The 21383-nt window shown below is 40.9% G+C and overlaps 1 protein-coding gene across 3 annotated transcripts in view; it reads left to right on the plus strand.

The window, feature by feature from the left end:
* MAGI1 (membrane associated guanylate kinase, WW and PDZ domain containing 1) overlaps positions 1-21383 on the plus strand; it is a 351151-nt gene that overhangs the window by 319385 nt on the left and 10383 nt on the right. For 2 of the 3 annotated variants that reach the window (XM_054387391.1, XM_054387390.1), the window contains 7 exons: positions 1503-1719; positions 7629-7706; positions 8714-8719; positions 10442-10533; positions 11466-11658; positions 14798-15091; positions 18328-18531. In XM_054387391.1, the coding sequence (XP_054243366.1) occupies positions 1503-1719; positions 7629-7706; positions 8714-8719; positions 10442-10533; positions 11466-11658; positions 14798-15091; positions 18328-18531 (1084 nt within the window). The remainder of the gene's footprint in view (positions 1-1502; positions 1720-7628; positions 7707-8713; positions 8720-10441; positions 10534-11465; positions 11659-14797; positions 15092-18327; positions 18532-21383) is intronic. The other variant, XM_054387388.1, reaches the window with a different exon arrangement.

The following is a 21383-nucleotide window of genomic DNA, read 5'->3' on the forward strand; positions in this document are numbered from 1 at the left end:
GGGTTTGTTCTCAGTATAAACCTAAAAATATGGCCAACTTGGGAGAAGACAAACAAACAAACAAACACCCCACCCAAACAAACAAACAAAAAAACCCCAAACAACAAAATAGCCCAAACAAAACCCCACGACTAAAACCATAACAAAATAAACCAAAATAAACCAACAACAAAACAGAAAATATTATGGTTAAGACTCAAAAAGGGAAATTTCCTATGATGACTTTCTCCTCTGTGATTCAGCCCTGCTCTGAGGGAGCATTGGCTGCTTTTGGTCTTTGGGTTTGTGTTCAAGGAGGTGGTCCCCAGACCTGTGTGTATTTCAGCCCTCTATGCTAATCTGCTCTTCTCTGGCTTTTCTCCCTACCCCTGCTTGGTTTTCTATGGAGAGTCCCTGAAAGCACACTCCTCTTGCAATATTTTTGGGTCCCCCCTGCCAGCAGGAGGCTTTAAATTTTCTTGGTACAAGTTTTTTTTATCCAGGAAATTGTGGATGATGTAAAAACAACCTGTAGGATGCTATTTTTCTGGCCACCCTCTGCATCATGGAAGCCCTTTTGAACATGCCAGCTCCTTGTGCCAGAACAGGTGGGAGATTTGGCTTGGTCTTGATGCCAACACAAGGTCATCTCAAAAGAACATTAAGAAGCATTTGCTGTGCTGTATGGGGAGCTCTTGTTGAGGGAGGATTTTGCTGCATTTTGAGTAGTACAAATCCTGGTCATGCAAATGTGACTTCATTTGAGCACACTGTTGTGAATTTGAGTTAAGAATTATGTACCCTACTTAACTAAACACTGAGCAGCCAGAGCTCTTGACATGCTGCTTTTGAATAAGCCTTGAATTTAGGCATATTTTTCCTGGTTTAATACACTCAATTAAAACAAAAAAATCTAACTGCAAATAGATACTTTCATATCTGTGAAGGTCTGCTGTAATCCTGTGGATGCTCTGGAAACCAGAGATATGAAAGTGGTACTCTATTGTCCACCCACTTGTGATATAAGGGGTTTGCAGTAAATGCAGAGGAAAAGTGATCTTTCATAGTAAGGGCTGTGCTTGCATCTGTTTCACAAGGACTATTTCAATTTTCACAGTGATATCTGGTAGTTTTTTCTTGCAGGCTCAAACCTACAACCTAACATTAGCTGAGTAGAAAGTTGTTGAGTTTCTCTCTTAACATAGGAAAAAAGTGCACTGAAACTAGTAACCTATGATGAGATTTCAGTTCATTTCATGTGTGAGATGGAGAACTGCATATTTTTCGTGATAAATGACTTTATTTTGCATATATCTTTCTGTCAGTCTGCCTATCAAAATCTGTCATCAGGGGATTTAACTGCACCCGGCATTAACTGGGAGCAGCAAGACTGTGATTTATATATTTACTTATGTGCATGCAGAAACCCTGATCAAAGAAGAGAGAAAAATTGATGGAAAACACCCACTCAAAGACCAATAACCGTCTGTTCTCTCCCTTTCCACTCACTTTCTTCCTTACAGCAACCACTTGAAAGGAAAGACAGCCAAAACAGTTCTCAGCACAGCGTCTCGAGCCACCGCAGCGGGCACACCGCTTCCCCCGTTCACAGCACGCAGGTGCTGCCGGACTACAGCGCCGCGGAGGCCCCCGCTGCGGATCAGCCGGACACTTCTGGGCAGAAAAAGCCAGATCCATTCAAAATCTGGGCCCAGTCCAGGAGCATGTATGAAAGCCGACGTGAGTATGAAGCAGGTGTGGTTGCTAAGGCTACGGCTCTGGCAGCTGCTCTCTGTATATTTTTCTTTGCGAAGAACTGAATCTTTTAGATTTATGGTTGAAAATACACAGCTCCAGTTTGTTAATTTAGTATTTGTCAGTGATAGCTACTTGATAGAGGTGCAGTTTCTCCTGATGAGGAATAAATTTAGATGATCTCTAGGAAAGAGACCAAAGCTTAATATGAAAAATACCTTTAAAATTAAAGACATCTTTTTTTCCTTTTTTTTTTTTTTTTTAAGTTTTGCTTTGAAATTAAGCTGAAGGACAATTCCAAGTTTGTTATCCAGATCCTATATTCTTTTTTTGAGGTTAATACTCAGTGTCTGTTATGCATAGGAATTTCTTTTAGGAGGGGAAGTATTTAGTTTGCTGAAATTCATATCAGATGCTTTCCATTCTCACCCTGGAACAGAGAAAATCCAGCTGAGCCATTTTACTTTGACCAGAATGGACGCTTTAACAATACAGATATCAAATGCATATTCTAAGTGGCTTTTATGGCAATTAATAATCTACACACTTGGCTAATAGTTCAGCAGGGCTTTGACTCTGCTCCAAGACTATAAATATGGTTTCAATCAGTTTCTTCTCTGCAAACCAAATAAACATGTTGGCTTTGCTTTAGTTGCACTGCTGAAGATGATGGATTTTGTAAAAGCTTGTCAAAGAAAAAGTTAGAGTATTAGGTTCATTTGTAAAAGGCAGCAGTTACTGTAGTTACAGAAAAGGGACCTTCAAAGTCTTGGTGCTGTAAGAGTGTCACCTGGAGTTTGGTTTTATTGCACTAACTGGACTTTGGTAAAACCAGTGTGGAGTGCACATTATCTCAGAACCAAAAATGGTAGGAGTGTTTTGATTCTGACCAAATGAATCACTTGGAAATCTTACGTTCTTGAAAAATCATGAGTCACAGTTTCTTGGCTGAAGATGCATCTCTTTGGATTGAATGTCTCAGCAATGCAGTTTGTAGGTGTTTTAGCTTCTGTGCACTGCTTCCCTTCCCTACCCAGGGATTAGTGTACTGACCCTGTGGGCTCTTGGGCCAGGTCATGCTGACAGAATTTGCACATGCATCTTGTTGAAATAGGAAAAAGGGACAAGAGCTGAGGGACAATGACCCTTCAGCCCTTCAGAGCTGCTCCTTCTCCTGCCCTGATGTTCAAAGCTGAGGCTGTCCTGTGGCACAAGTATTACCCCTGTTCAGCTTATATAGTTCCTATAGGCCAGTATTGCTTCTGACCCCCTGCAGCTACTTTGATAATTTCTAATTAACTGTTTAACTCATACTAATTAGTCATTAGTATCAGCTTAGCAGCCTTAACTCCTGCCTGTCTTTCCCAATAAAATCTGAGGCTGAGCTGTAGAAATCCTGAAGTGTGCAGGCAGGCATTCGCCTGTCTGTGTCCATCTCCAACACCATGGGCTCACTCCCCGCTTTTTTTTCTCAGAGGCTGCAAGGTATCTTGTACAGCTTTTATCCTTGTCTCTGATTTGAGCCTTTCTAGAAGCCTTTTCACTATCTTTTGACCTGCTGATTTTCCACATCTCATCTCTCCATGTGCCAGACTCCTCTCTGCTTGGGCCTTTTGCTGGTCAGGAATCTGCTACACCCCTTCAGTTTTGTTGCCTTGCCTTTCCATGGTCCAGCATCTCTCTAACTGGGCTGATCCTCTTCTATTCTTTCAATTCTTATCTCCTGCCTCTTCTATCAGATGAACCTTAGCTGTTTGAAAGTCAGTGCTTTTCTACCACCTTTTCTTCCCATTGTGATTTCCTTCCAGGAGGGTGTTTTCAGAGATTTTTTTTTTGTTTGTTTCATAGATAGAGGGAGTTTGGACAATGGCAGAATTGTGATGTGGTTGTGTCTTCTTGTAATCTTGTGATGCTTAGAAGTGTCTAAGAGCCAATGAAATTCCAACCCAAAGGTGGGGTAGAACACATTCTTTGAGGTTTAACCTGCACTCTTACCTAGTGACATGGCTTTGCTGCACTGCTGTATACAGTCGAAGTGAAAGAGGTGGCTGGACATGCTCTGTCTTTAGTTGCAGTCTGGTTGCAAAGTGTGACTCATGGTTTTATTTAGAGGTCCTTCTCCTTCCCTCACTAAACCTTCAACTTTTATCCCTTTCACCAGTCTCATAAAGGGAGACTGTGGTTCACAGGTTGAACCTGCTACTGCTTCTGCCCTGGGAGCTTGGGATGAGACACTATGTTTCTTTCTTTATGTATTTGGTCTGTGTGAAAAGTGAGCAATTAGGGGCTGCTCTGTTATGAATATGAATCATCCTGTGGGACTCACTTCCCTGCATTACCCAAGCACCAGCCATGTGGCTCTCAGACCACTGGTAGGAAGCTCTGTAGGAATGGAGCACCACAGGCTGTGGAATGGGAGAAACTGTCCCACGGCCCTCTGGTTCTGCTGTCTGTCTGCTTCACATGTGCTGTCTTTGTGGCTTTACCCAGCTGCAGTTCAGTTTATCTCCAGTGCCTTCTCTGACTGGTGATGAAACAGTCATATCATTGCTTTCTTTTTTATTTGAGCACTCATTCCCTTTGGCTTTGGGGCTGAGGTTAGCATTTCCTCTCTTGTGACACCCATAGTTTTGGGTGCTTGGTGTGATGCTCTCTGTATTCTTCTGATGAAGGTGTCAGCAGAACTAGAAGAAATACCTACAGCAGGAGGGTGCCGCACTAGTGCCAGTGCTGAGATTTGCTGATACATCCAGTGACTGGGGCTTTTGGTGGGTCCTAGAAACCCCCACTGCCTGAGGAGCCCCAGCTCAGCTCTCTCTGCTGCCCAGTCCAGGGCTTGGTTTCTGCTGATTCATGGCCTTAAATTTTAATAAACCTTAAAAGGATTAGAAAATATCCTTCTGAAGAGGCAGGGTTTTGAATCCCCAACAAGTGAAGTGATAAACAGCAACAAGCCATTGTGTTGAAGTATATGATGAAGTTAAAAAATACAGGATTTCAGAGCATTAGATCATCTTAAGTGTTTTATTTCATCCCATTTGTGAAATTGTCAAGTGCAAAGAGAACATAATGCAATTTTTCAAGTGCAGTTGGCACAAGATGATGAATTCATTAGCCCCAACCCAGACAGATTTTTTTTTCATCCAAAAATAATAATATAAAGAGGTTTTATTCAGTATATGATAACAGTGTCTTCAGGATATTTCTAAGAAGTGCTGAATCTATAATGACCACCTACTGCCTTTTTTACTGGGAGTGCATCCCACTGTTATTACCATTAATAATCATAATGTAGACATGGAAAGCACACAGGCAACATTTTATTTTTTTTCAGAATTGATAAAAGATGTTCTTCCTTTCTTTGAGTATTCTTTGGATCAGTATTTCATTAAAAAAGACTATATTTGACTTATGTGACTTGTCTCACCGAAGCCTTTGGTAAAGCAGAATTCAATTCAGAAGCACCAGATAACCCATAATTTTGTAATTTTTATTTGATTTCCCAATGCTTCTTAATATCAGGAAGCATTCCAGCTCTGCAGCGGAGAGGCACAGACATTGCATATTTAGGGGAAGAAAAATTAAAACTAGAAGTGGTAATGCAAAGCTAAGCAATGGCTCCATAACTGTCTCTGGACCCTGGTTGAATGGCAGCAGATATGAACTGCAAGTTCATTCAACAAGTGTAGCCTAAAGTTCCTTCACATGCAGCTCCCCTGGGTAGGGGGATCAAGCTGCAAGGTGCTGAGAACTTGGGCTCTGGGCCAAGGAAGCTTATTTTCAAGCTGTAAACGCAAAGGTACTTGTATGCTTTAAGGCTAAGGCTGAGCTCAAATACTGTGCTGCAATCTGGTCCAGAGTCGCCAATTCTTTGCTGGATTAAGACATTTAAGAATAGCTGGCTCTGTGTTAAGTGAATCTAAAAATTCTGTGGCAATAACAAAACACACTCTTCGCGGGTGTGAAGTTTTAGCTGCCTGAGCTCTTCTGTATGGGTAACTCATTGCTGCTGGTGGGAGTTGTGCTCATGAATCAGAGAGAAGGACAAACCCTTAAGGTTTGAAAACTGAAGCAGTTCCAAGATCTAGGATTGACAACACTCATGAAGCACACTCAGTGAGACAAACAGCAAGTAAATAGTTTAGCAGAGAACTGCAATTCAGAAATCACTGGTTTATTGCAAATGTATTTTTATAATATGCTTTTTATTTTTCAATGTATTATTAAACTTCCTTAAGGATTAACACAATCTGTTGTCAAATTTTTCTCATGTGGCCTGATTGCTTTGCAAAATACCGTATCCTACATATGGCCATCTGTCAAAACAGCAGTGACAAAATGAATTAATCTGAATTGCAGATGTGTTAATGAATCCCTTTGAAGGGCTTAAGCATTTAATTAAAAGTAAAGCAGAACATGATAGATAATTTTTAAAGCTTTTAAAATATCGTTAATATTTGTATTTTATTTTCAGGCACATATTTGGTAGGATTTTCTCTCCCCAAATCTAATTAAAGTTGCACAAACAAGTCTCGACCCCAGTGTGCAGTGTTCACTCCCCAGCAATTACACAGAATTAAAAATATTTGCACAGTGATACCAAACATTAGATACTTTCTCCCTAAAGTAAAGTAAAGAAAAGTAAAATGCTCTCAGGAAATTGCAGCTGCCTTCTGATCAGACTGACCTTAATGATAATAGTTGGTAGATGCCCTTCATAGAGTTATGTCCTTTTATTATATTGTTAGGAGACAAATAGTTACAGTTATACACTTGGGCACACAGATGTGCCCATGCCCTTAGAGAATGTCTTGCCAAAAGGGACTGTAGTACTTGCAGCATGGTGGTGTGAGCTGCAGATGTTGCTGCGTTGTTACGGAGCTGGGTCCTGGACAGACTCTGGTGATGTTCATCTGGCACCAGCTGGGTCCATGACTCTGTCGAGGCATTGCACCTTCCCCAAACCTCAGCAACAGAGCTTGGTAGAGGATTGCAGAAGACATCTTTTGAAAGCTTTCCATGTCACCAAAACCAGCTGATTAAAAGGAAAGATGGAAAGCCCAGAATTCTGCCATGAGCTAGTTTAGAAAACAGAGCTTTGCTGCAAACATAGTCTCCTAAGATTTATGGCTAAATCACAGGACCTTTCAACACTGAAACTCTCCATCAGCTTCAGTGAGACAATTCACTGTTCAGACTTGCCCTTATACACTTTGCTGGGCCTTAAAACTTTTATGCTTTGCCAAGCTGTGAGTAATGAAAAAAGTGCCTCTGCCTCAAATGAGCTAGTGACTAAAGCAAACTCATACTGATTAGTTTTGAATCCATCTTTTGTTGAAACTGATATCACGCTGGGCAGAATTTGTTTGTTTGGTGTCTTTTTGTATATATATATATATATATATATGATGTGTAAGACAATTGTTGAAGTTTACATAGGGAAGTTCTATTAAAATTATTTCTAATTAAGCATTGTGGTCATTGTTCATTGCTCACCACCCTGTATTTAGACTTTCTTTCAAAATTAGAATAAGATATTTCTGTTTGGAAAACTGTTATGATGGTGGAAGTTTTTTTTTTTTTTTTTTGTAGGAAAGTAGTTTTAAGGTGTTCTCAGAGAGATTCTTCCTCTGAGGAGAAAAAAGAGTTCTTTAAATGTACCTGCGTGTATGTGCATAAATGTATAATTTCATATGTGCCTGCACATTATAGAACCATATGTACATAAGGCATGAGCAAATAGATGGGACAGTATGTTACAAGCCATAGTAGCTATAACCTTAGTCATTTGTGCATGAAAGCCTAACTCATCCATACAGTCAAAATTATTTAAATGAACTAACAAGAAAGCAGATACATTAAGCTTTGCAAAATTGTAAAATTAATTATTACAGCTATGTCACCTTCGCCTGCAACTGGACTGAGCAAGGGTGAGAGAGAGAGAGAAATCAATTCCACCAGTTTTGGAGAATGTAAGACTGTGCCGAGAATGTATCTGTGTCTTGTGATGTCTTGTTCTGGTGTCATTGCTGCTCTGTGGCGGGGGGCTCTTCATCTCCAAGGGAGTCTGGCAGGGCCATATGCCAAGGTTAGCCACAAAGGTGCAAAGCATTTGCCTTCCTGTGTACTGGCTAGCAGGGGATTTTGTAGGTGGTGTAGAGGGACATCATCTTCCTGTTTCATTCATGAGTTTGCCCATGTGGCTCATTGACAGAGCTGTGGCACTCAGTGCTTCTTCCATTCCTCCTTACATCCCTGGCAGAACTCCTTCTACCACTTTTGCAATGCTCCCTAAATTGTTTGGTTTAATCCAGGACAAGCAGACTAGCAGGTTTTACCCATTTGCCTACTCTGAAAGTATTTTTTTTTTTTTTCAGAAAAAGTCAGACCTGCTTGAGGTCAGGTCAAGGTGCAAAGATGCAATGAATGAGTGCTGAAAACCATTTTTCATTCATTTTCAACAAAGCGCCACCATGAAATCTTCCTTGAGATGAGGGAAGTGGCTGCTCTAAAACTCTACTGAATAATGCAAGACCTAAAGAAATTCTCCAGTATGGAGATCCCGAGGGCATCCCATCTCAGCTGTATGGAAACACAGAGGTGAAGGGGGTTTTCTGAGCTGTGCCAGTGGATCACCTTACTGTGGAACTGGTGCAAAAAGTGGCGAAAGGAGTTTTGTTCAGTTTGTCCTCACACTGTTGTAAATGTGTGTCGTCTCTATCTTTGTTGTATCTGTGTTTCACCTCCCTGTAATCCTTCCAGCAGGAGTGTTACATGAAAAAAACTTGTTTCTTGGGATATAGGCTTGTCTCCTTTTTCTGTTGCTTTGGTTTGATGCTGCCGTCACACCTCCAGTTTGCCGTTATCTCTAGTGGCCATTAATTGGCTAGCTGGTACCCAAACCTGGAGCATAAGGCATCGCTCAGGGAGACTGGAGAGTTGATAAATGGGAGGGTGTTGAGAGATGCAGAGGAAACAGGCCCACGCTGAAGCTCTCTGCAGAATCCATTTTGCCTCTGACAGATCCAACACACACTATTAATTGGTTGAGGCCAGCCTTTGCCAAAAAAAAAAAAAAAAAAAAAGCCTGCAAAGTGTTGGAGAGATGCTTCTGAATGTGTCTGCTCTTCACGCTCCCCCTCACTGACAGCAGCGACAAACACCAATTAATTTGTTGTCGAAGTTCTGCTGTTGTGCCACACGCCTGTATGGTGCTGAGCTGCTTTCAGTCAGCTCACCTGAACAGATGAACCACACTGGCTTCCAGCTTGTTTGTCACCTGATCATTCTGTAATTGTATCTGGACAAAAATAAGCTTCTAGTTCAGTGAGATAATGTGCACAGTTCTTACACTTAGTTTACAACTGCAAGTGATTAAAATGTGAAAATACTACATATAAAAGCAGTTTGATAGAAAAATATTAAAGTGGACATCTGTGCCTTAGCACTCACCTGTTCTTTTAATTTTTAGTATTCCCAGGTCTTAAATCCATGTTATATTTTAAATCTGTTGAGTCATTGAAGAGGGAGAGTCATAATTAACTGCAATTCAGCACTGGAAAACACCAGATGACTAGACCCAAACCTTTGTGCAGCAGGACTGACACTGTAAATTGCAATTAGGGCTCAGTCTGACACTCATTGATGTCAATGGAAAACAACCAGTTAATCTGCTTATAGATACAGAAAACCAGATGATGTTTCATTAAATCTGTTGCATTCCATAGCTGAGTGTTTAAATTACATTCCTGAATGGTACTCTTCAGTTTCTTTACTGAAGATAGAGGCAGCTGACTTGTAAAGGAACAGCATTTTTTGTCATTAATTATAAATTTTGGGAGGGGATCATTACAAAATTAGTCAATGTTACAGCTACTAGCCAATAAATATTAAATGAACCTGAAGTTGTCTTCTGATATGATTCAATGTTAGCAATTAATTTTGCATTTTTAAAAGAGGGATGAAAGCAAGCATGAATAAGTTAATATAAAACATTACTGTTCAACAGCACTTCAAGGTTAGTACTTCACTGTATGTAATATTCATCGAAAAAACCTTGCTGGTGTTCCATACTAATGAGTAGGTAAGGCTGGACTTTTTTTATGTTTCCAGCTGGTTTTATCTGTTCAGTGGTTCTGCAAAGTCTGTCTACAAGCAAATGAGAGTCAGGAGAGCTGCATTGTTTTCAGTGGAGCCCTTCTGGTTTACAACAACTGAGGATCTGTCCCGTAGTTATTTAAACCAACATCAGTAGACAGATAACAAACTGTGCTTGTGAAAGTTAATTAAATAGTAGAAGTCATAACAAGTGGCTCTTTTGTCTCCCATGAAAGAGAAGGCAGTTGTATTGTTTCTGGCAGAGTAATTCTCTATTGTATACATTTATTGATGATTTCTAAGAGGCTCTTGCACTGAGTAATGATGCTAATATTGGTGAAAGGAAGTATTATAGTGATAAACAAATAGCAAGTCACAATTAGACACGAAAAGAAACCACTATATAATATTTAATAGTGATTTAAATAACAATACTTAAGTATTTAAAGCTATAAATGTTCCCAATTACATGTAAAAATTCAAGATCACCTCATTTAAAGCGTAAAATTGTGCATAAGATCCCTATATACTTACATCAGAGTAGTCCTGATTTAGGTATAAAGCTGTCAGAGTTTGATTGAAAATAATCATTTCCCTTCTTTCCCTTCAGTTCCAGATTACCAAGAGCAGGATATCTTTCTATGGAGAAAGGAAACCGGTTTTGGATTTAGGATTCTAGGTGGAAATGAGCCTGGAGAACCTGTAAGTATATCTAGAAGTGGTCATGTTTTAACTTGCAACATCTTCCAGATTTACAGCAGTAGTGTGTACTGGTGTGCGGAGCTGCACTGTAGCATCTCTACTAAAATAACTAGTGGACTATGTATTTACATCTTGGAGCTCCTCCTCACCCTCCCCTCAAAAAAACCAAACTGAAACTCCTGTAGTTGAAATGGGCTTGGCTTCCTCTGCTATTTCTTGGTTTTATGATAGCCCACACAAAAGCTCATAGGCCTGAAATTGCCTGGACATTGAGGAAAAGGAAGGAGGTCCTGGTCAGGTTTGCAAGTATCTTAGTGCCAGGTTTCTATTTAAACAATTCCCTTCTTGAATTCCCTTAACTTCTAAATCCAGTGCCTGAGGAAGGTGTCAAGTGCTGCACAGGTCAAAGCTAGATAGTGGCAGCATAAATTTCCACATATTTTCCTGCTAACATTATTTTGCTCATTCATGGGGAAGTCATGAATTCTCCTCATTTTGGAGTAACTCCACAGAAATAACTGAAGATAAACCAAGAACGAGTTGGTGGACAGGCAGGCAGTAGAGAGTTTGTAAACCCTAGAGGCAACTGAAAGGATATCTCAATCTCAGCTTCCCTGAGAAGACCCTCAATGCTTCCTCTTTGGTCACTGGTTGAACACATTTCCCAATGTCATTAGAATGGATGGACTACCTAAAGAAGCAAGATGCAAATGTATTACAATTTCACATGGAGCTGCTTTCACAGGAGCAACTTAAGTGGGCAGCAGATGTTTGCCAACAATTTCTTGCCCCTACTAAGTTTGGTCTACCTACCACTGTCCCTTGCTTGCAGCTGGCTGTTGAACTAGTGTTCATTTATCACTCTTTCTACCTTTCCTTCCTAACTTTCCCCCTTCTCCTTTCCCCCTTCCCCTCTTGTGCTACTTCCTCAGATTTACATCGGTCACATTGTACCGCTGGGTGCTGCTGATGCTGACGGCCGCCTGAGGTCAGGCGATGAGCTGATCTGCGTGGATGGGACGCCTGTTGTTGGGAAATCACACCAGCTTGTTGTCCAGCTTATGCAACAGGCAGCCAAACAAGGCCATGTCAATCTGACTGTCAGGCGCAAAGTGGTTTACACAGGTAGGCTGCTGTTGTCACTCTGCAGGGGTAAATTTTCTTTCCAGACTCCCATCTGTTCAGGAAAGAGTTTAAAGAGAAAAAAAAAAAAAACAGCTCTTCTTTTTAATACTGCAGAAACTCAGGGGACATGGTGGTGTTGTTCTTCTTTTTCCTGTGTTTAGTTTTTTGTTGTTGTTGATCAAATATGTTTCAAATTATTTGTTTCCGGTCAAGGTTCTCTCAGTCTCAGTTGGCTTCCCCAGTCTTCAGGTTTCTGCTAAACTGGGGAACTGTTCAGCTGCAGCATGTTATTTTCAGTTTGACTCAGGCAGCACAGACACTGTGCCTGGCTGTCTGTGTTTTGTATTTACTTCAAAAAAAACCCTGTGCTACCTGATAGTCCCCTTAAACTGAGAGTGAGGGAAAAGACGCTGAAGGAGAGGGGGGGAGGCAAGAGGACAGGGAGAGAGTAAAGGGCATATGTATGTGGTAGCCAGTTTCCCAGGCTCAGAAGAAGCTTCAACTGAGGATGCAACTTATAGTCAACTAACCACAGGGTCAAAACTATGAGTGTCATTTGTTCTGGTAGTACAGGGTGTGCATGTTGTAACAGATGGGGTTTTGTGCTGAGTTGCACTAGGTGTTGTGCACACACTGCACAAGTGTATGGCCTAAATGGACAAAAGAGAAGCTGGAAGAAGGACAAAAACATGCAGAGAGAAGTGACACTGCATGGTGGCACCCAGCTTAGTGACAGAAAAACATCCAAATAGCAAAGAAAATGAAGACATGAGCATGAGCTTTCTAGATTACATGTGACCTTGTGCTTAATATTGGAGAGTAAGCTTGGGGTGCTGCCTCTTCTTTGAATCCCTTTAGGGTGTTCAAGTGTGGGAGTTGGTTTAGGTCAGTTATTCGAAAGAAAGCTTAGTATATATAGCTTATTAAGTTTAAACATCACCAGAAAAATAGGCAGTGCTGTACTTTCATCTTAGCATTAAAATAACATTCAGGTGGAAAATTAGGCCCACAGTGGAAGTTAGGACCAGAACAGTACTTCTAAAGTAGCACTGGATTCTTATCCAAGGCTGAAATCTTTCCACACAACACTAAAAAAATATTCACTTGTCAATTCTTTCTTTCTTTCTTCCCATTGTGGATTTAAATACCAGGTTATGTCTCTCCTCTAATAGCCTCTGTCTCATTCCTGACAAAGGGCTGCCAATGTGAGAGAAATTTAAGGAGGTGAGCTTTGGAAGAAAGAGGAAGGGCAGCTGAATTTTGGTATTGTTGTATGCATAAATTTTCTATTCAGTTTTAGAGCCTCCAGGCTGGAAATTGCAATAAGATATTTAGACACATGAGAGATCTCTTGATATTTCACTCAGGGGAATGTTACTCCAGACCAAGCTATTTTTGAATCATTTCAGATGTGGACACTTACTCTAGGATAAATTATTCAGAATCCCTTCTTTCACCTTAGATTTGCAGGCTTTTCAATTCCAGCATAACTTTGTAGGGGACGTGAGTTTTGGTCCCTTATTCCTCCTGTCATCTGTATGCCAGTAGAATAAGATTGTTCATTTAAATGTCTTGTGACTCATACAGGGCAAAGTTTATACACCTGTCTTCTTAATATGTAGAATACTACATATTCAGTGCACACTTTGAGTACGTAAGTGCTATCTATCCAAGAATGTTTTAAAGTTGGCTCATGAATTTAAAGGTTTAGATCTTATTTCAGCATCCATTTTCTTGTTGTTGCTGTTAATATCTCCAGCTTAATTTTGATTTCACCAAATTGGACAAGTGACCTGATTAGTGGAGGCAGCCATTCAGTAGAGACAAGTACAATATGTTGCTCTCAGCTGTGCAAATGGACTGTAGAGAACTGGCTGAGTAACAAGAAGTGAAAGCTATTGTGGGCCAAAAGCTTTAACCTGAGGTTGGCTCAGGTGAAGGAAAACACTGTGTTGGGATGTAGGCAGCAAGGGAACTCTCCTGATTTCCCAGCAGATGATGGCTTAGCTACAATATGGTCCAGCACTTCAAGAAAGACATGTTTGAGTTGGAGAGAGCCCAACTGGAGGGAGTCCAGAGGACCAGCAAGAATAAGGAGAGCTCTAGAAAACATGGTCTGTAAGGAAATATTGAACAAATTGGGATTGTTTAGCCTAAAGCAGAGAAGAGGGAGGAGGTGTTAAAACTCCCCAAGACTATAAGAGGCTACTGCAAAGAGGAAGGGAATAATATGTTCTCCATATGCCTGCTAGATAGAACTAGAAATAATAGCCTTATGTTGCAGCGGGGAAGATTTAAGTTAGATATTGCAACCGATAGATTTCCTGGGGAGATATTTAACAGCTGATTAGGCAAACATCTGTCAGGACTGACACTAAGTATAGTTGGCCCTGACTCAGGCAGTGTGGACTAAGCAATTTTTTGTGAGATTTCTTCAAGCCTTAGCATCTGATTAGATTTTAAACTAATGTCACTTCCAACTTCAGTTGCTGTGAAGCAGTTGTTTAATATTAATGTTAATAACGTTTAATGGTTTTGCCCCAACTGTGCCAGACAGTATAGATGATAGTTGCTGGTTCTTCCATCCAGAAAAGCTTGGTTCACAAGCTGCTTTGCTTTAGGATGGGTGCTTATTGTTACTTAATATCACATTAATCAAAAGCAATGGGTGCTACCCAAATGATAGCATTGAGTTAAAGAATACACAGGTGTTGAGGGATGGGTGTTTGCTGATTCTTTCTCCTCACAGCTTGTGCATGTATACAGAGCTGCACATACAGAATTGAAGGGGGGATGTGATATCTAAAGGAGCCACCTCTGAACTAAGTAACCCCACAGAGCATCCAAGCACACAGCACTGCACTGGTGTAAATGGACTGCTGTAGTTTCGTAGTGAAAGGCTTCAGTGGCACGACCACACATGGAAGAGGACAAAAATGTGTGGTCAGTTCTGTCAACAAACAGAGCTGGTGGTGGTGACAGTCAAAAGGAGACAGTACCCTTGGTCATCATGTTTGTGATCTATAGATTAAAGCAGATTATTTGCCTTTTTTTTTTTTTATAACCTTCTCAGTGAACAGCACTTTTCGTGCTCTAAAGAATGCAGCCTCCTCAGACAATCATTGCTTTTCCTCCTCAGTTCCCAAGGCAGAGAATGAAGTCCCGTCTCCAGCCTCTTCCCACCACAGCAGCAACCAGCCAGCCTCTCTGACAGAGGAGAAGCGAACACCACAGGGCAGCCAGAACTCCCTCAACACCGTCAGCTCAGGCAGCGGCAGCACCAGCGGCATTGGCAGTGGTGGGGGTGGGGGCAGCGGTGTGGTCAGCACCGTGGTCCAGCCCTACGATGTGGAAATCCGCCGGGGCGAAAACGAAGGCTTCGGCTTCGTCATCGTCTCGTCCGTGAGCAGGCCGGAGGCAGGGACGACCTTCGGTAAGTCCTGGGGTATTTTCAACGTGCCCCAAATGAGACGAGGATTTGAGCACTGCAGTACAAGGAGATGAGTGGGGATCTGTTTAATTGAAAGTCATGAGCATGCCCTAATTTATGTAATTAATAGCCTGATTGGAGCCTAAGACTTGGTAGGTGTTTGCCTCCTGGGTTTTGTTCAGCACTGAGTCAAGAAAAGCAAAATGAGAAATCCCAACCTGAAGAGTGAAAATACCACCAATGGTGATTCCTGATACTTCCTAAAGCTCCAGCTCTTGCTGCTAGCTGGAAGCCTTCCTGGGGTTTCTCTCAGAAGAGCAGCGGGGGGATCCCCCCAGTGATGCTGTTTGCTAATGCAGAAATGGAGCAGGTGGAATGAAATATGTCTCCTGATAGTGGAATTGAGCCAGCTGATTTAAAAAGCAGGAATGCTTAAACTGATTAACTTCTCTTTGGCAATCAGGGTTGTTCTGATCCTCATTATGGAGTGAGCATGCTGATAGCTGGAAAGTTTTAATTAATAGTGGTTGCTGGTGAGACACAGAACGGAAAATACTGCTAAAAAGAACACATTGGGGTTTTTAACACATTCCACCTCTTCCCAAATCCATTTCTTCAGAGTAGGGGGAAATGAAGTTCATAAGATGTCACACCTAATATCCTGTCCTAGTAGAAGTGGTTTCTTTCTGAACATAGTCCTTTCTGCTAGGCAGACACCCATTTCCATGTGTTGCTGCAGAAGAGGTGTACATAAGCTGGTTTTGCAAGTATGCACAGAACAGCCTGCTCTAGAGCACAGATGGTCATTGCAAAGGGGAAACCTTTGCTTCCCTTTCCCATTCCTGTAAAAGGGCCAGAGGCAGCATCCATGTAGACTTTGATTGAAAAAAAGAAGGTGGTCTCTCCCTGTTAGTCTGTGGCATGTGATAGGGATGGAGGGGGAAAGAAAAAACAGAACACACACCTTGACAATCTTCACACTACCTCTCAAAGAAGGGTTTACAAACAAATACATTGCAGTCTGCCTGTACAGCTTGAGTGCTCCTGAGATACACAGGTGCATGTGGCAAAAAGTGTCCTTTCCCTCTTTTTTCTAGGCTTTTTTTCTGAAATTTCTTCCTGTTGCCCATCAGTGATGCCCTTACTAATACATCAAGGGAGTGTCACCTCCTTTGCTGATTACTGATGGGCCATTTCTAACACTGTTCTGGGCAGTCAGGGCAGTAGAGATTTTAAGGGGGAAACACCTACTGCAGGCCTGGTGCATTGAGTTCTGATGGTTGTTGGGTGTTAGGCTGCCTCACACTGTCTGCTGCTGGAAACTGCTCTTCCAGAACAGATATTTCAGTGCCAGAACACAACCATGTGATGTAATATATAGATTAAGCTGACCTCGATCTAAGCTGGAGACAGAGTGCTTTTATCTTCTGACAGTATTTGCAAACTTGTGTGTAAATAACTTTTACTGTATGAAGACTATGCTCTAACTCTTTTCTGCAGAGAAACCTTGACCTGAGCTTGTCAGGAGTTGTGCTTGCTTTAGCCCAAGATACGTGCTAACTGGAAGTTTTCTGTGCAGGGGCTCCTCATGGAGATCTGTTGATCTGTGACTGTTTTTCCTTTAATTTTTTTCAAGCGTATTCAGCTTTTTCCTAATACTCTGCATGAGATATTTTCCCTCTTCTGTGTGGTGCTTCCTTTGGACCTGCTTTGTAGTTTCTTTCTTTCATAGGTAGTATTTAAAGATGGGCCAAACTGGTTCTAAAACGCACCTTGGTCACTTTGGTGTGGGCTCTGTTGTCTGTGTTCAGAGGATTGAATAGAGTTGGAACTCACACGCTCAAAACAGCCTTTAAACTGGATGGAGCTTTGTATTACCAGAAAGAGAAACTTTCTAACATCACAGTAAAAGAATTTAAAAACCCCAAACCTTACCATTTGCAACTAATATTAACACTTTCTTTCAGTTTTCATTGCATCTTTCCAACCTTGATCTGTCATCTCACATTCCTTTTCTTCTTTATGGTCTTTCTAGTGGTGTTGTGTGTGCAGCAATGTATATCTCTAAAACTACTAATCAAGTAAAAGCTACAGCACAGATGGAAAAGTGCATCTTGAGGGTGCATGATTGTGGATGCAAAGTATGAGCTGACCACTGTGTATATGTACCTCATGGTTTTAATCATGTGCTGCATGCCCAGTGGCCTCTTGACCATATAAATAAGCCATAAAAAAAGCCTGGTGGGTTTACTGAAGCAGAGCTGTGTATCCCCTGTGTCCCAGTTTTGCATTTTATGGACAACCCTATGTTTTTGGGACAAACAATTGCATGGAACAGGGGGAGAATTTTGTCTCCAAAACTCATACATCCTAAAGTGCTCTTGCTGTGTGTGTCAGACATCTCAACAGTTTTGTGTGTAGTTTTAGAGGTATGTCAATAAGAAGGTCCTTACTCTTTCCCTACTCCCATCCTGATGCCATCTCAGATCATAAAAGGGGAAGGGTTAACAGAGGCTGTGGTAGATGCCTGCACCAAACAGGTTACCTTTCTCAGTTTTGGCCCATCTGTAGTGGTCCTGTACTTTCCCTGGTAGTACCTTTATTCATGATGGAAGAAAACCGTTTCATGTTGCTTCCCCACGCAGTGCTGATAGAGTGGATCCTCGTGGTAGAAAGGGAGCCGCACTCCCTCCTAGGCCTAGAAAAAAATTTTTCTTTCTAAATCGAGAAAGAACAAAACATTGGCAGAAGCTTGAACAGCAATTGACTTGGAGAAGGACTTTGACATTTGTATCATCTTGGAGGAGGAAGGTCGATTTTTCTACGAACAGTTTCAAATTTTTTGTTCAAGAATAAAATCGGGATTTGGGTTATGATGGGGCTGCTACGTGCAGTTGTAGTCTGTAAAATTCACCATTTAGTAACAGAAATCAAGGTGGGGGGAGTTTTGAGTGATTAACAAAACACCTCTTTGTAAATGAATTAAAGTATTGTGCACTCGTACTAGTTGATTGCCAATGTTTTGAACACTGGCAGCAAAGCTATCCTATAATAACTTTTGCTTGATGCATTAATTGATTAACCCTTAACCTTCTCTTTCCCTTTTCAACCCTTTTTCTCCTTTTCCCCTTCACCATATTCCCACGTATGTAAACAATTAAAAAAAAAAAAAAAACAAAACAAACCAAAAAAACCAAACCAAACAAACAAAAAAACCAACCCCCAAACCAATACAAAAGCGGGAAATGCATGTGTGGCCATGCCTCACAAAATAGGTCGGATAATTGAAGGGAGTCCCGCTGACCGCTGTGGCAAGCTGAAAGTAGGCGATCGGATCTTGGCCGTCAATGGGTGCTCCATCACCAACAAGTCGCATTCAGACATCGTCAACCTCATTAAGGAAGCGGGAAACACCGTCACCCTGCGCATCATTCCAGGAGATGGTAAAGTATATCTGTTTCCTGCTGTTTTACCTGATCCTCCTCTTGGTTTTCTTCCTGAGCTTTTTTTTTTTTTTTTTGCATCAGGCAGGGCTGCAGGCATGGAGAACTCAGTTTCCACTCCCACTTTGGGAATTAGCAGCAAAGGAGGTTGTAAGTCTTCCACAGGGGTTTTATTGCGTCTGTGTCTTTCTACAGAAATGGGAGCTCTGTTTATAAATAGGGAGGTGCTGATTCTACGTTAATAACATTCCATTCTCTTGTGTTCCCACATACCAGCTTAAAAGGATCTGTTGTTCCTGCATATCACCTTAAAATGATCTGTTGTTCCCACATACCACCTTAAAAGGATCTGTGGATTTGATGAATATGTCAGTACACTTTGATTTGATTCTTAGGTTGACAGTTCAGCTTTAGAATATTTGGGAATCATTTGTTAATATGTGGGATTCCTGAAGCTTTGTAGCAAGCAGGGTACAGAGTAAAGAGATCATAGAAAGGGATAAACACTTTGTCATGTTTTAAGCTGTTTGCAAAGAAGATTTGTTTTTATTCTGGGTAAGTTGCTTTGGGAGCGAGCTTAGTACATTTTGAAATGACTGTTAAATGGTGATGGCTCTAGAGCTGCTCTGTGCTTGTAGTCGTGAGTGTTACCTTAAACAGGATCTCACTGTTTCAGATCAGAAGGAATGTGCAGGATCTCTAATAATATGCTGACACTTGGTATTTGTTTCAGGTCACTGAACTATCTAATAAAAATCAGGATGTTTGGTTAAACTGATCCCTAGCTGTGATGTCAAATAGGAACAGAGCAGAAATGTCTGTAAACTACCTGTAGCAGAAGTAAAATTGCTGTGGTTCTAAATTCTAAGCATTTGGGGGTTTGTTGTTGTTCATTGTCCTGCTCTGCCATGGATGGGTTCATATTGAGAAGTCATTAGGCAGAAATCTTTTTGCATTGCTCTCTTTTGAAGCTGAATCCACAGTGCAAGATTTGATGGCTGTGATACTGTGCTAATGAGCACTTCTTAAGAGTTGTACAGGGTGTTATTTACATTCAGCTACATGTAGAGAAAGTGTGATTGTTTGAAAGAAAGGTTGAGAAAGTGTGGCCAACTTTAACCTGGTACCTGTAAAGCAGAATGAAGAAGGAACATGATGTGATTTCCAGGGAGAAGCATTCAGCGGTTGCTAGCTCGTACTTTGCAAGATGAAGCATGGATTTTGTTAACCTGCAGAGCATGGTCATGCTGTTTAGTTATAGGATAAAAATGGGCCAGGATGAGAAATGATCTGGTTATAAATTATTTCTGTTTAGGATGATCTGTTTTGTATAAAGGCTTTATTTTCCTACTGTTTAGTAGCTACCAGGTCAAATAGTATATTATCCTTTACTGCTTCCAGCAAATTGAGTGTTCATGAATAATCAAAGGGCTGTGAATCAGGAAAACATCTGAGCTGGCCTGTGTGTGCCAGTTTTGGAAGGTAAACTGGGAGGAGAATTGTTCATTACCTGTATTTTTGTATCTGATAAAAATCAAGGGAAGCAAATCTCTGAATGAATGGTTCTTTAAAAAAAGATAAAAATACCTAAGAGATAAATAATTTTTGAATGGTTTAAGAATGTTTTAAGAAGAATGTAGCCTCCTGACATGGATGCTCAGCCAGTCTTGTTTGTGCAAATAGATGTAAAAAACCCACCACATTCAGTTGCTTAGGTTAGAAGAGAAACTTGTGACTGAAATAATTTGTTCCTAGAGAAGGTTGTTGGACCTGATGATCTCTTGAGGTCCCTTCTAACCTCTGATATACTGTGTGAAGGTGGAAAGCTGTAACTCAGGGAACAAATCAACTTTTTTCTCATAGAAATGCAGGCTTTGAGTCGTTTTCGCTATCCCTTTGAAATTCCAAGTCAGATTGTCAGCTTTGCACAGTGGTATCTGCATTTAATTTCCAAAATCCCTTAAGAACAGACACTCCCAACATGACTGAAAGGTTTGCTTTAAACCCTATGACAGTTGGTCTCAGTGATGTTTTCTGTTTATTGTGTTTGGTTGCTTTTGCTGATTTACTCTTTTCTCTTTGTTGACTTTTGGGTACTTTTTTGTAAATATAAATGGTCTAACAGTGTACTTAAAGGAGTGGGGAAGAATACATCAGAAACCATACTTCTCAGAGAAACTTAGGATACTAAGGCTCATCACAAGACTCACAATAAACTCACGCTGCTAATCTCTTCTAACACTATTAAATATGCCAAAAGTTTTTGCTTTTGTCTTGCACCAACTTATTGCCATAGACCACTGCAGGAGTGTATCTGCAACGAATTTATGATGCTTTAACATGCTACCAGCTGAAAGTCAGAAAGAGATGGAAAATAACAAGCTTAGATTAGGTATTTAATTATGTCTGAGCATTCCAGGGCAAAATAGGGCAAGGAACCAATGAAATATGTAGGATTTAGAACATGCAATTGTAATTCTACTAGATACCATTTTTGCTGTATTTGTGTTCTTTTCCAGTTTTGCATGGTGGCTGGCATGCATCCTAAGCCAGTGTCTAAAAAGCTAGCAAAATTATGCACAGCTCCTGACTCATGGAATAGAGTGGGCTAAAGATAGATGCAGTACAGTGGTGTGAAGATACATCTGTACCAAAGATGTGTTGTTGCTCTACTTGGTATTCTTAGTATGACCTACTAAAGAGTAGGAATCTTGCATTCTCTTTGAAGCCCATCTTCGTCTGATCTCCAAATATTTGTGGAGGATTTCAGAGCCTTCTGTTCTGAATACAGAACACTCAACCATGTTTTGGACCTTCTTATGTTGGACACCAATTTTAGCATCAAGGCATCT

Source organism: Indicator indicator, chromosome 15 (genome assembly GCF_027791375.1).
Source record: "Indicator indicator isolate 239-I01 chromosome 15, UM_Iind_1.1, whole genome shotgun sequence".
NCBI lineage: Eukaryota > Metazoa > Chordata > Aves > Piciformes > Indicatoridae > Indicator > Indicator indicator.